Raw genomic sequence first — 11,827 nt, forward strand, 5'->3', positions numbered from 1 at the left:
ATTCTTTGTTTTACATTAGGAGAGGTTGTGGCTTAGTCAATGTCACTGGACAAACAATCCAGAACTCCAGGCTAATTAATGTTCTAGGTTCCGGAGTCTGAATGCAACCAGGGCAGTTGGTAAAATTTGAATTCAATAAAAATTTGGAATTGAAAGCTGGCCTTTGTATTGTGAGATGAGGGTGTCACTGGCTAGGCCAGCATTTATTGCCCATCCCTAATTACCCAAAGGGCAGTAAAGAGTCAACCACATTGTTATGGGATTGGAGTCACATGTAGGCCAGACCAGGTAAGGATGGCAGATTCAATCCCTAAAGGACATTAGTGGGCCAGATGAGTTTTTCCAATCCCAAACAATTGATTCATGATCATCAGCAGGTTCTGAATTCCAGATATTTAATGAATTCAAATTCCACCATCTGCCGTGGTGGGATTCAAACCCAGGCCCCCAGAACGTTATCTGGGTCTCTGGATTAACAGTCCAGCGAAACAGGAGGAGAAGCATGCCATCTGGCCTGCTCTGCCAGTCAATTCATTTTCCTGACTGCTCACCATAACCCTTAATTCCTTTACTGTTCACAAATCTACCTTTGCCTTAGAATCATTCAAGATGGCAGCCTCAACTGCTTCACTCAGCAGGGATTCCTTTAGCTGAAGAAGTTCCTCCTTAACTCAGTTCTAAATCTGCTCCACCTTATTTTGAGGTTATGCTGTCCAGTTCACCAGTCAGTGGAAATAACCTCCCTGCTTGTATCTTATCTACTCCCTTCGTAATTTTATATTTTCCTATGCAACATCTCATTCTTCCAAATTGCAATGAGGATAGTCCCAGTCCACTCAATCTCTTCTGATAAGCCAACACTCTTAACCACAAACTCAAACTGGTGAACCTCCTCTGCATCCCCTCCAGTGCTAGTACATCCTTGAGGTAAGGAGACCAAAACTGTACACAGTACTCTAGGTGTGGCCTCACCAGCCACCCTATACAGCTGCAGCATAATATCCCTGCTTTTAAACTCCATTTTTCTAGCAATGAAGGACAATATTCCCTTCACTGCCTTCATTACCTGCTGCACCTGCAAATCAACTTCCTGTGATTCATGTACAAGGACACCCACCTGCCTCTGCACAGCATCGTGCTACAACTTTTAACCATTTAAATAACAGTCCAGTTTGCTGTTTTTCCTAGCAAAATGGATGACCTCACATTTACCAACACTACTCCATCCGCCAGACACTTGCTCACCCATTTAACCTATCTGTATCCTTCTGCAGATTTAGTGGCCTCTGCACACATTGTTCTACCAATTATGTCAGCGCCATCTGTGAACTCTGACACACTACACTTAGTCCCCAACTTCAAATCATCTACGTAAATTGCAAACAATTGTAGTCCCAACACTAATCCAAACACCCATTTATCCCCACTCTTTACTCTTTGTTAGTTAACCAATCCTCTATCCATGCTATTATCCTAACACTGCATCTTTATCTTATACAGCAGCCTTTTGCATAGCAACTTTTCAAATGCTGTCTGGAAATCCAGATACACCACAGCCACCATTTCCCCCTTGTTCAATGCGCTCGTAATGTCCTCAAATAATTCCAGTAAATTAGTTAAACATGACCTGCCTTTCATGAATCCATGCTGTGTCTGCTTGATGGGAACATTTCTACCCAGATATCTCACTATTTCTTCCTTGAGAGAAGCAAGCATTTTCCCCACTACAAAAGTTAAGCTAAAAAGTCCTTTTTTTTTCAATAGTGGCATCACATTTGCAGCTTTCCAATCTGTCGGAATTGTCCCAGAGTCCAGCAAATTTTAATGAATTATCACAAGTGCATTTGCTATTTCCTCTCCACCATCTCTTTTAGATCCCGAGAATGCATTCCATCAGGGCCAAGAGACCCATATACCTTTAGGCTGTTAGCTTTCCCAGTCAAGATTAGAGTGGTGCTGGAAAAGCACAGCAGGTCAGGCAGCAACCAAGGAGCAGAAAAAAATCGACGTTTCAGGCAAAAGCCCTTCATCAGGAATGAGGCTGGAAGCCTCGGGAGTTGACAGATAAATGGGAGGAGGGTGGGACTGGGAGAAGGTAGCTGAGGGTGCAGTAGGTGGATGGAGGTGGGGGTAAAGGTGATATTTTGGAGAGGAGGATGGAGCAGATAGGTGGGAATGAAGACTGACAGGCGGGCCAGGTCATGAGGATGGTGCTGAATTGGAAGGTTGGAACTGGGGTGAGGAGAAATGAGGAAACTGGTGAAGTCCACATTGATGCCATGGGGTTTAGGAGTCCTGAGGTGGAAGATGAGGCATTTTTCCTCCAGGCATTGGGTGGTGAGCGAGTGGCCATGGAAGATGCCCAGGACCTGCGTGTCCTCAGCAGAGTGGGAGGGGGAGTTGAAATGTTCGGCATGGGGCAGTGGGGTTGTTTGGTGTGGGTGTCCCAGAGATGCTCTCTGAAGTGCTCTGCGAGAAGCTGTCCGGTCTCCCCAGTGTAGAGGCCTTAACTCTAATTTCCAGCGTCTGCAGTACCCATTTCCATCCCGTTAGCTTTCTCAACACTACCTTTTTACTGATACTGATTGTTTCTCTGACTTCATTTTCATTGTCACCATAGGCCTGTAAAAATGAGACAAGAACACAGAGACAGTATGTTTCTGCATGACTACAGAAATTGAGGCTCTGGTCAAGTAAATGAAGGAGGAATATGGCAGATACAGATAGCTGGGTTTGAGTGAATCCTGAGAGGAATGTAAAGGCAGTAGGAGTTAGTGAGATTTGAGATGATTTGTAGCTCATGTTGAGGTTCTGGATGTAGGTTTGCTCGCTGAGCTGGAAGGTTAATTTCCAGATGTTTCGTCACCCTACTAGGTAAAATCTTAAGCCTGGAAGGCCCACTGAAGATGTTGCCTAGCAGGGTGATGAAATGTCTGGAAATTAACCTTCCAGCTCAGCAAGCAAACCTACATTCAGGGCAGTAGGAGTATACACAAGAGAAACGAGGAGGACAATACATAACTAATTGCAGGCTATCGAATGAATAGGAAAGGATTAGAGGTCTATGGGCTAAGTCATAGAGTCATAGAGATGTACAGCATGGAAACAGACCCTTCTGTCAAACACAACCATGCCGACCAGATATCCCAACCCAATCAGTTAAGCCAATGGGTTGAGGAGTGGCAGATGAAGTTTAATTTAGCTAAATGGGAGGTGCTGCATTTTGGAAAGGCAAACCAGGGCAGGACTTGGACACTTAATGCTGTGGTCCTGGGAGTGTTGCTGAACAAAGAGACTTTGGAGTGCGGGTTCATAGTTCCTTGAAAGTGGAGTCACAGGTAGATAGGATAGTCAAGAAGGCATTTGCTGTGCTTGCCTTTATTGGTCAGTGCATTGAGAATAAGAGTTGAGAGGTCATTTTGTAGCTGTACAAGACATCGGTTAGACTGCTATTGGAATATTGTATGCAATTCTGGTCTTCCTCCTAGAGGGAGGCTGTTGTGAAACTTGAAAGGGTTCAGAAAAGATTTAGAAGAATGTTACCATGGTTTGAGGTAAGGGAAAGGCTGGATAGACTGAGACTATTTTCCCTGGAGCATCGGAGGCTGAGGAGTGACCTTATACAGGGATTATAAAACTATGAGGGGCATGAATAGGGTAAATAGACAAGGTCATTTCCTCAGGGATTGGGAGTCCAAAACCGTAGGGCTTGGATTAAAGTGAGAGGGGAAAGGTTTAAAAGGGAACTAGGGAGCAACATTTTCACACAGAGGGTGGTGCGTTTATGGAATTAGCTGCCAGAGGAAGTGGTGGAGGATGGGAGAATTACAACATTGGGAGAAAGTGAGGTCTGCAGATGGTGGAGATCGTGGTCAAAAAGTGTGGCGCTGGAAAAGCAGAGCAGATCAATGTGATTTCTGATGAAAGGCTTATGCCCGAAATGTTGATTCTCCTGTTCCTTGGATGCTGCCTGACCTGCTGCGCTTTTCCAGCAAAATAACGAAGTCATCAGGTAAATGAACGTTCTGAGGTCTATTGCACAGTTCTCGGATTGTTGGATAGTACCCCCCGCCCGGAGCCAGCTAATCATAACAGTGCAGAATTTAAGAAACAGTCTGGATGTAAACAATCTAGAATCCACTGAACATTTGTAGGTAAATTCCTGAGGACAGGAATGAGTAACACAAGAATAACACCTGCAGTTTACAAAATCCAAACATTTAATTCACTGTTCAGATTCGGCTATGCTGATCAATGATTTCTTCATTGGATTGGCGAGGGAATTACAGTTGCTTTCTGTTCGCACAGGTCCCAGTCGTAGATCCCTGCCGCACTGGTTTGGCTGACATGTTGTGCAAACACCCACAGAAAGACGATGGGAAGGAATGCTGAAATTCATGATTAATTTCCAGTACCATCAAGTCCAACTTGTTTTATGAGTTTTATCTTTCCTACTAAAAGCATTCTGCGTGAAATTTCTGCCCTACAAATCAATATTGAAAATGCGCCTTTTTATTTCAAAAATACACTTTATTCATAAAAATATATTTCTACACATTCATTATTACTAAAGCAGTTCGGTTCTGTAGAATAGAATAAGAAGAAACAAACAAATAGTGGAGTTTGACACTATCTAACAAACAAACCAAAAGCATTTCTTGCTTATACAAGACTACCTTTAGCTGCAATTAATGCACGGGGGTACAATAACTCAACGGACCCTGCGTTTAACTTGGCAGAAAAATACGCCTCTTTACAACTTTGTAACCAAATACAAAAAAATTAGTATCTGGGCAAAACTGCACTGATAGCTTACTTTTACTCTCCGGATACATAACTTTCTGCAACTTCCTTTTTTGGACTGCCCTCCTTTGACGTCCTGACAACAATGAACACGTCGTTTTACCCCAGTAGGTAGCTGCATTATACGCCCGAGGAAAAGTGCCAACGACAGATGCTGCAATTGGTGGCCGAGGGTATCCGCGAGTAAAACAATGCAGATATTGCGTGTTTGAAAAGATGATTCGTTGAAGCTGCAGCAAAGTGAAAACATGAACACCCGCTCAGGAGTGGTGAAGACAGCCGCCGGGTCGGGCCCTTGCGTGCACGCTCGCCCTGGTTGTGTCTGCCGGTTTTCACCATGCCTACTGTCAGTGTGAAGAGGGATTTGCTGTTTGAAGCTTTGGGTCAAGTATACAGTGAGTTCGATAAATCCATTCATTCGTGGTCTTAGCTGGCGGGGTGGTGGGTGAATAACGCCCGGGAAGAGTGTAACTAGATTGTTACACGGGGTTGGGAATGAGAGAGGAGTGCAAGGGTGGGGGGAGCTCAATCTGGAACGTGGGACCTGGAGAATGGAACCTGGGACTTGGAACACGGAGTACCTGAACGTTCGGATTCATTCATTGTTTTGTTGCCCGGTCCCGGGGAGTCTTCCTTTCTATTGATTGCATCATGCAGAGTCGGAGCCCTGTGGCGGTGTGGGCGGTGATTTGAGGGAGAGCGGAGCTGTCAATATCAGGGAGAGGCGCACTTTAAAGAAACAGCGGGCTTGGGGTTGATTGCATGGTACTGGTTTTAAATAATGCAGATTCTTGTTTTTAATTTCCAAACAAAAACGCTTGCCACTAAGTTTTTTTTTTGAAAAAAATGCGACACGTTAGTTGGAGAACCAATTCATGCAATGTATCTTTCAAGGGATGTTGCCACTAAACAAAAACGATTTTTTAAAAATCAATTTTCTCTGTAACGTACATTTTTAATATGTTCCAACCTTTTGGGAATTATGCTGAAATAGCTAATACAATATAAATTCCGCTGTTTGCAATCTGATCTTTCTGAAAGAAATATTTTAATCGTACTGTGCCATTCATAATGCAGTCAGCTCTTATAGTTGCAAAAGTAGAAAATGTGGCCTAGCTGGTAATTACATCATAAGTATTACATAGTCCCCAAATCAGTTCCAACACTTTGCTGATTTCAGCCAGGGCAACAGCAAGGATGGCAAAATAATCCAGCACTCCCCTGATTGCTGTCTGCTATCATTTGCTGGGAATGTTAGTGTAGGAGAAAGCGAGGACTGCAGATGCTGGAGATCAGAGCTTAAAAATGTGTTGCTGGAAAAGCGCAGCAGGTCAGGCAGCATCCAAGGAACAGGAGAATCAACGTTTCGGGCATAAGCCCTTCTAATGTTAGTGTGTTGACTTTGGGTAAAAATGTAATTGGTGTCAGGTGCAAAATCCTTTGTGCTGAGTTGGCACAACAAGGCACACTGCCCAGACTCATAGAGATGTACAGCATGGAAACAGGCCCTTTGGTCCAACTTGTCCATGCGGACCAGATATCCTAAATTAATCTAGTCCCATTTGCCAGCATTTGGCCCATAACCCTCTAAATCCTTCCTATTCATATATGCATCCAAATGCCTTTTAAATGTTGCAGTTGTACCAGCCTCCATCACTTCCTCTGGCAGCGCATTCTATACATCGAGTCATAGAGATGTACAGCATGGAAACAGACCCTTCTATCCAACTTTTCCATGCTGACCAGATATCGCAACCCAATCTAGTCCCACCTGTCAGCACCCGGCCCGTATCCCTCCAAACCCTTCCTATTCATATACCCATCCAAATGCCTTTTAAATGTTGCAATTATACTCCACCACTTCCTCTGGAAGGTCATTCCATACACGTACCACCCTCTCAGTGAAAAGGTTGCCCCGTAGGTCTCTTTTATATCTTTCCCGTCTCACTCTAAACCTATGCCCTCTAGTTCTGGACTCCCTGACCCCAGGGAAAAGACTTTGCCTATTTACCCTATCCATGCTCCTCATAATTTTGTAAACCTCTATAAGGTCACCCCTCAGCCTCCGACGTTCCAGGGAAAACAGCCCCAGCTTGTTTAGCGTCTCCCTATAGCTCAAATCCTCCAACCCTGGCAACATCCTTGTACATCTTTCCTGAACCCTTTCAAGTTTCACAACATCTTTCTGTTAGGAAGGAAACCAGAATTGCACACAATATTCCAACAGTGGCCTAACCAATGTCCCGTACAGCTGCAACATGACCTCCCAACTCCTGTATTCAGTACTCTGACCAATAAAGGAAAGCATGCACAACCCTCTGTGAGAAAAAGATGCCCCATAGATCCCTTTTAAATCCTTCCCTTAACCGTATGCTGTCTATTTTTGGACTCCCCTGCCCTGACTATTTATCCTATCCGTGCCCCTCATGATTCTATAAACCTTTATAGTAGTATTCCAAAAGTGACCTAACCAATGTCCAGTACAGCCACAACATGACCTCCCAACTCCTGTACTCAATCCTCTGACCAATAAGGGCGAATGTACCAAATGCCGCCTTCTTTTGATACATTCTACCTACGACTCTGCTTTCAAGGAATTATGGACCTGTACTACAAGGTCTCTTTGTTGGGCAACATTCCCCAGGACCCTACCATTGAATATATAAGATGCTAGATTATAGTAGTGCTGGAAAAGCACAGCAGTTCAGGCAGCATCCGAGGAGCAGGAAAATCGACATTTCGAGCAAAAGCCCTTCATCAGGAATAGAGGCAGGGTGCCTGCAGGGTGGAGAGATAAATGAGAGGGGGGTGGGGGTGGGGAGAAAGTAGCATACAGTACAATAGGTGAATGGGGGTGGGGATGGAGGTGATAGGTCAGGGAGGAGGGTGGGGCAAGGTAGCAAAGAGTACAATGGGTGAATGGGGTGGGGATGAAGGTGATAGGTCAGAGAGGAGGGTGGAGTGGATAGGTAGAAAGGAAGATAGGCAGGTAGGACAAGTCATGGGGACAGTGCTGAGCTGGAAGGTTGGAACTGTGGTGAGGTGGGGGAAGGGGACTTGCCTTTCCAAAATGTAGGTTGAACTCCATTTGTCATTCCTCAGCCCATTGGCACATCTGATCAAGGTCCCATTGTACTCTGAGGTAACCTTCTTCGCTGTCCACTACACCACCAATGTTGGTGTTATTTGCAAAATTACTAACCATACCTCCTATATTCACATATAAATCATTCCTATAAATGACAAAAAGCAGTGGACCCAGCACCAATCCTTGTAGCACACTGCTTGTGGAACCCTCCACCCTTTGTCACCTACCTTCAAACTACCTTCAAGCTCGAGTGACTGTCTGTGTGGAGTTTGCACATTCTCCCTGTGTCTGCGTGGGTTTCCTCCGGGTGCTCCGGGTTCCTCCCACAGTCCAAAGATGTGCAGGTCAGGTCAATCAGTCATGCTAAATTGCCGATAGTGTTATGTACATCATTCATAGGGAAATGGGTCTGAGTGGGTGACTCTTCGGAGGGTCGGTGTGGACTTATTGGGCCGAAGGGCCTGTTTCCATATTGTAGGGAATCTAATCTAATCTAATGTTTTTATCCAAATGGCTAGTTTTCCCAGTATTCCATGTCATCTAACCTTATTAACCAGACTACCATTTGGAACCTTGTTGTACACATTACTAAAGTGCACATACAGTGTCCTCCATTCTATGTTCATCAATCCTCTTTGTCACTTCTTCAAAAAACTCAGTCAAGTTAGTAAGACATGATTTCCCATGCACAAAGCCATGTTGACTATCCCAATCAGTCCTTGCCTTTCCAAATGCATGTAAATCCTACCCCTCAGAATCCCCTGCAATAACTTGCCCACTATTGATGTCAGGCTCATCGGTCTATAGTTCCCTGGCTTTTCCTTACCACCTTTCTTAAGTAATCGCACCACCTTAGCCAACCTGCAGTCTTCTGTCACCTCACCTGTGGCTATTGATGATACAAATATCTCAGCAAGGGGCCCAAAAATCACTTCCCTACCTTCCCACAAGGTTCTGGGGTACACCTGATCAAGTCCTGGGGATTTATCAACCTTGCAATGAAGAGCTCACATTTCTGAATAAAGTATTATGCTGCTGTCAATGCCATGGAGTTGTACCCAATATGACTCTAGTATCTGCAGGAGCGGGGGGGGGGGGGTATATTGGAGACACATAAAACATTTGTAAAGTACAGAATTATACTAATCTGTGCTGTATGCACGTGCAGCTCATTACACTGGATGAACTGCTGCTCGTGATGATGATTGTTGCCATCATCTTCCTTAAGTGTAGGAAACCTCATGGCCTGCTTGGTTTACTGTGGCAGAGGAAAACCACTTCCTGGTCAAACTAGAAATGTCTCATGTCATTAACAATATAGGTAGTTTATTGTATGTGAGAGTCACTAGTTACAGATCACACTATATAATAAACATTGTTGCAGAGATTTTGAGGAGAATCTCCTTTAAGATCATAATCTGTCCTGCCACAAGTCCATTTGATATCATCCTGGTGGACAGAGCTTGTGGAATTCTTGATTATTAACCTTTTCACACCCAAATAGCACATCTCTCCCAATCCTTTTCCTCATTATGATTATTATGTATTTGTGTACATAATTGCATTCACTACTACCCCATTTCTGTGAACAAATTCAGGCAATCTGGAGGTTTTCCTATTTTCCTGGAATGCATTTCGAACTTGGAAAACTCACTGTTTGCTGGGTGGAGGACCCTTGCTTATCCTGATAGTCTGAGGTCTGTAGGTCTCTTCAATTTCTAGGATTTCCTTTGCGGAGGGCGTCCTGTCTGTTGAAATAGGCAGTTTCTTCTTTCCAACATTTGAAGATTTGGTTTGTTACAAGACTGGTAAGCCAGAGACCTAAGCTGGGAATTGGGGGATGGAAAGCAAATTCTACTGAGGTAGAAGATGAGTTTTGAATTCAATGAATAAATCTGGAACTAATAGCCCGTTAAATGACAATCATGAAGCCATTGTTGATAGTTGCAAAAACCTATTTGATTTACTAGTATCTTTTTAGGGAAGAAAAATCTGCCAATTATATTTGGTCTGGCCTACACGCGACTCTCTCAACATCAGGTCAAACACAGGCAAGAAACCTTGCTGTGTCACTCTTCAGCTGAGGAATCCTTCATGTTGAACACCAAATGGAAGATACATTGACAGTAGTAAGGGCACAGATTGTACTTTAAATGTGGGACTTCACTGTTCATCATCAAGACTTGATAAACGGTACCACTACTAACTAAGCTGGTCAAGTCCTAAAGCACATAGCTGCTAATAGGGCATGCTGCAAGTCATGAGGGGGAAAACATACTTGACCTCGTGCTTGCCATTGTACCTGTAGCAGGTGCATCTGTTCATTTCTACATTAATAGAAGTGATCACCTAATCGTCCTTGTGGAGATAAAGTCTGATCATATTGTGGATACTCCGTGTATGGCGGGACTATCGTGCCCAAAACGATAAATCTAGTAACTCAAAACTGGGCTTCCATGTGTGGCACTGTGGGCCATCAGCAGAATTATTTTCAAACACAATCTGTAAACTAATACCTCAGCATATTCCTGACTCTAACATTGCCACAACTCAAGGAATCAAAACTGTTTCAATGAAGAGTGCAGGAAGGCATCCTAGAACAGCACCTAGAGAGCGTCAGGGTAGTGTTCCAGGCCCATCCATTCTCAGCTGTTTCATCAATGACCTTCTCTCCATCACAAGGTCAAAATGAAGATATTCATTGATGGTGCTGAATGTTGCAAATTCATTTACACCTCTCAAATACTGAAGCATTCCTTGCTCAAATGTAACAAGATCTCAATATCTAGATTTGGGCTGACAAGTGGCAAGTAACATTCACACTACGCAACAGTCAAGCTATGATCACTAATAAGAGATAATTTAACCACTACCCTTTGACATTCAGTGATATTACCAGCATTAACTCCCCCACAGTCAACATCCTTGGAGTTACCATTGACCAGAAACTCAACTGGACTCACCACATAAACACAGTGGTTACAAAAGCAGGTTAGAGGCAAGGAATACTGTGGCAAGTGACCCACCTCCTAACTCCCTAAAGCCATCATCTACAAGGCACAAGTCAGGATTGTGATGAAATACCCTCCACTTGCCTGGATGATTGCAGCTCCAATAATACTCAAGAAGCTTGATGCCATCCAAGCCAAGGCATCCTGCTTGATTGGCACAACATCCATAAATATCCACTCTCTCCACCACTGATGCTCAGTAGCAGCAGTGAGTAGTATCGACAAGATGCACTGAAATCCACAAGATCTTCAGAAAGCACCTTCCAAACCCAGGACCACTTCCACCTAGAGGGATAAGTGCAGTAGATACAAAGGAACACCATCACTTCCAAGATCCCCTCTAGGCCACTCACCATGCTGAGTTGGAAATACAACTTCACAGTGGCTGGCTCAAAATCCTTGAATTCCCTCCCTAATGGCATTGTGAGCTAACGCACAGCAGGTGGACTGTAGCAGTTCAAGAAGGCAGCTCATCACCACCTTCTCAAGGGCAACTATGGACCAGAAAATAAATGCTGACCAGCCAGTGACAACCCACATCAAATCAATGAAAAAAACGTAAAACAGGTGTCAGCCTGGTGAAATTACATGTCAGGTGCCAAGCTGTATGAACAACATACAATAAACAGAGGTAAGCAATCCAACAACTAAAGAATCTGTTCTAAGCTACACCAGACATGCTGTATGGGGGGAGGTGAGGTGTTAAGGTTAGGTATGGTGCACTTGGCAAATACTTACTCTTGACTCCATAAAATTATATGGTCATCCTTCCAGAAATTTTCTGAAATTATTGAGTTTTACAACACCTAATTTTTTAATTTTCTTTTACAGCTGATGAAGAGTTTGATGCACTATGTTTTGAGTTTGGTTTGGAACTGGATGAAGTGGTACGGTATCATTTTATATCTAGCTAAAAGCAACACGT

The 11,827-nt window shown here is 43.8% G+C and overlaps 1 protein-coding gene across 2 annotated transcripts in view; it reads left to right on the forward strand.

Moving 5' to 3' along the window:
* The first annotated feature begins 3,895 nt into the window (after positions 1–3,895).
* The window catches only part of farsb (phenylalanyl-tRNA synthetase subunit beta), a 65,878-nt gene continuing 57,946 nt past the window's right edge, over positions 3,896–11,827 (forward strand). The window contains exons 1-2 of one of the 2 annotated variants that reach the window (XM_087993681.1): positions 3,896–4,012; positions 11,734–11,789. In XM_087993681.1, coding sequence (XP_087849807.1) covers positions 3,964–4,012; positions 11,734–11,789 — 105 coding nt within the window. In that variant the 5' untranslated portion in view covers positions 3,896–3,963. Of the gene's footprint in view, positions 4,013–4,996; positions 5,199–11,733; positions 11,790–11,827 lie in introns of those variants that run through there. The other variant, XM_043702054.2, reaches the window with a different exon arrangement.

The sequence above is a fragment of the Chiloscyllium plagiosum genome, unplaced genomic scaffold (assembly GCF_037043375.1).
Source record: "Chiloscyllium plagiosum isolate Xiang-an unplaced genomic scaffold, Cpla_swu_hap1 HiC_scaffold_13, whole genome shotgun sequence".
NCBI lineage: Eukaryota > Metazoa > Chordata > Chondrichthyes > Orectolobiformes > Hemiscylliidae > Chiloscyllium > Chiloscyllium plagiosum.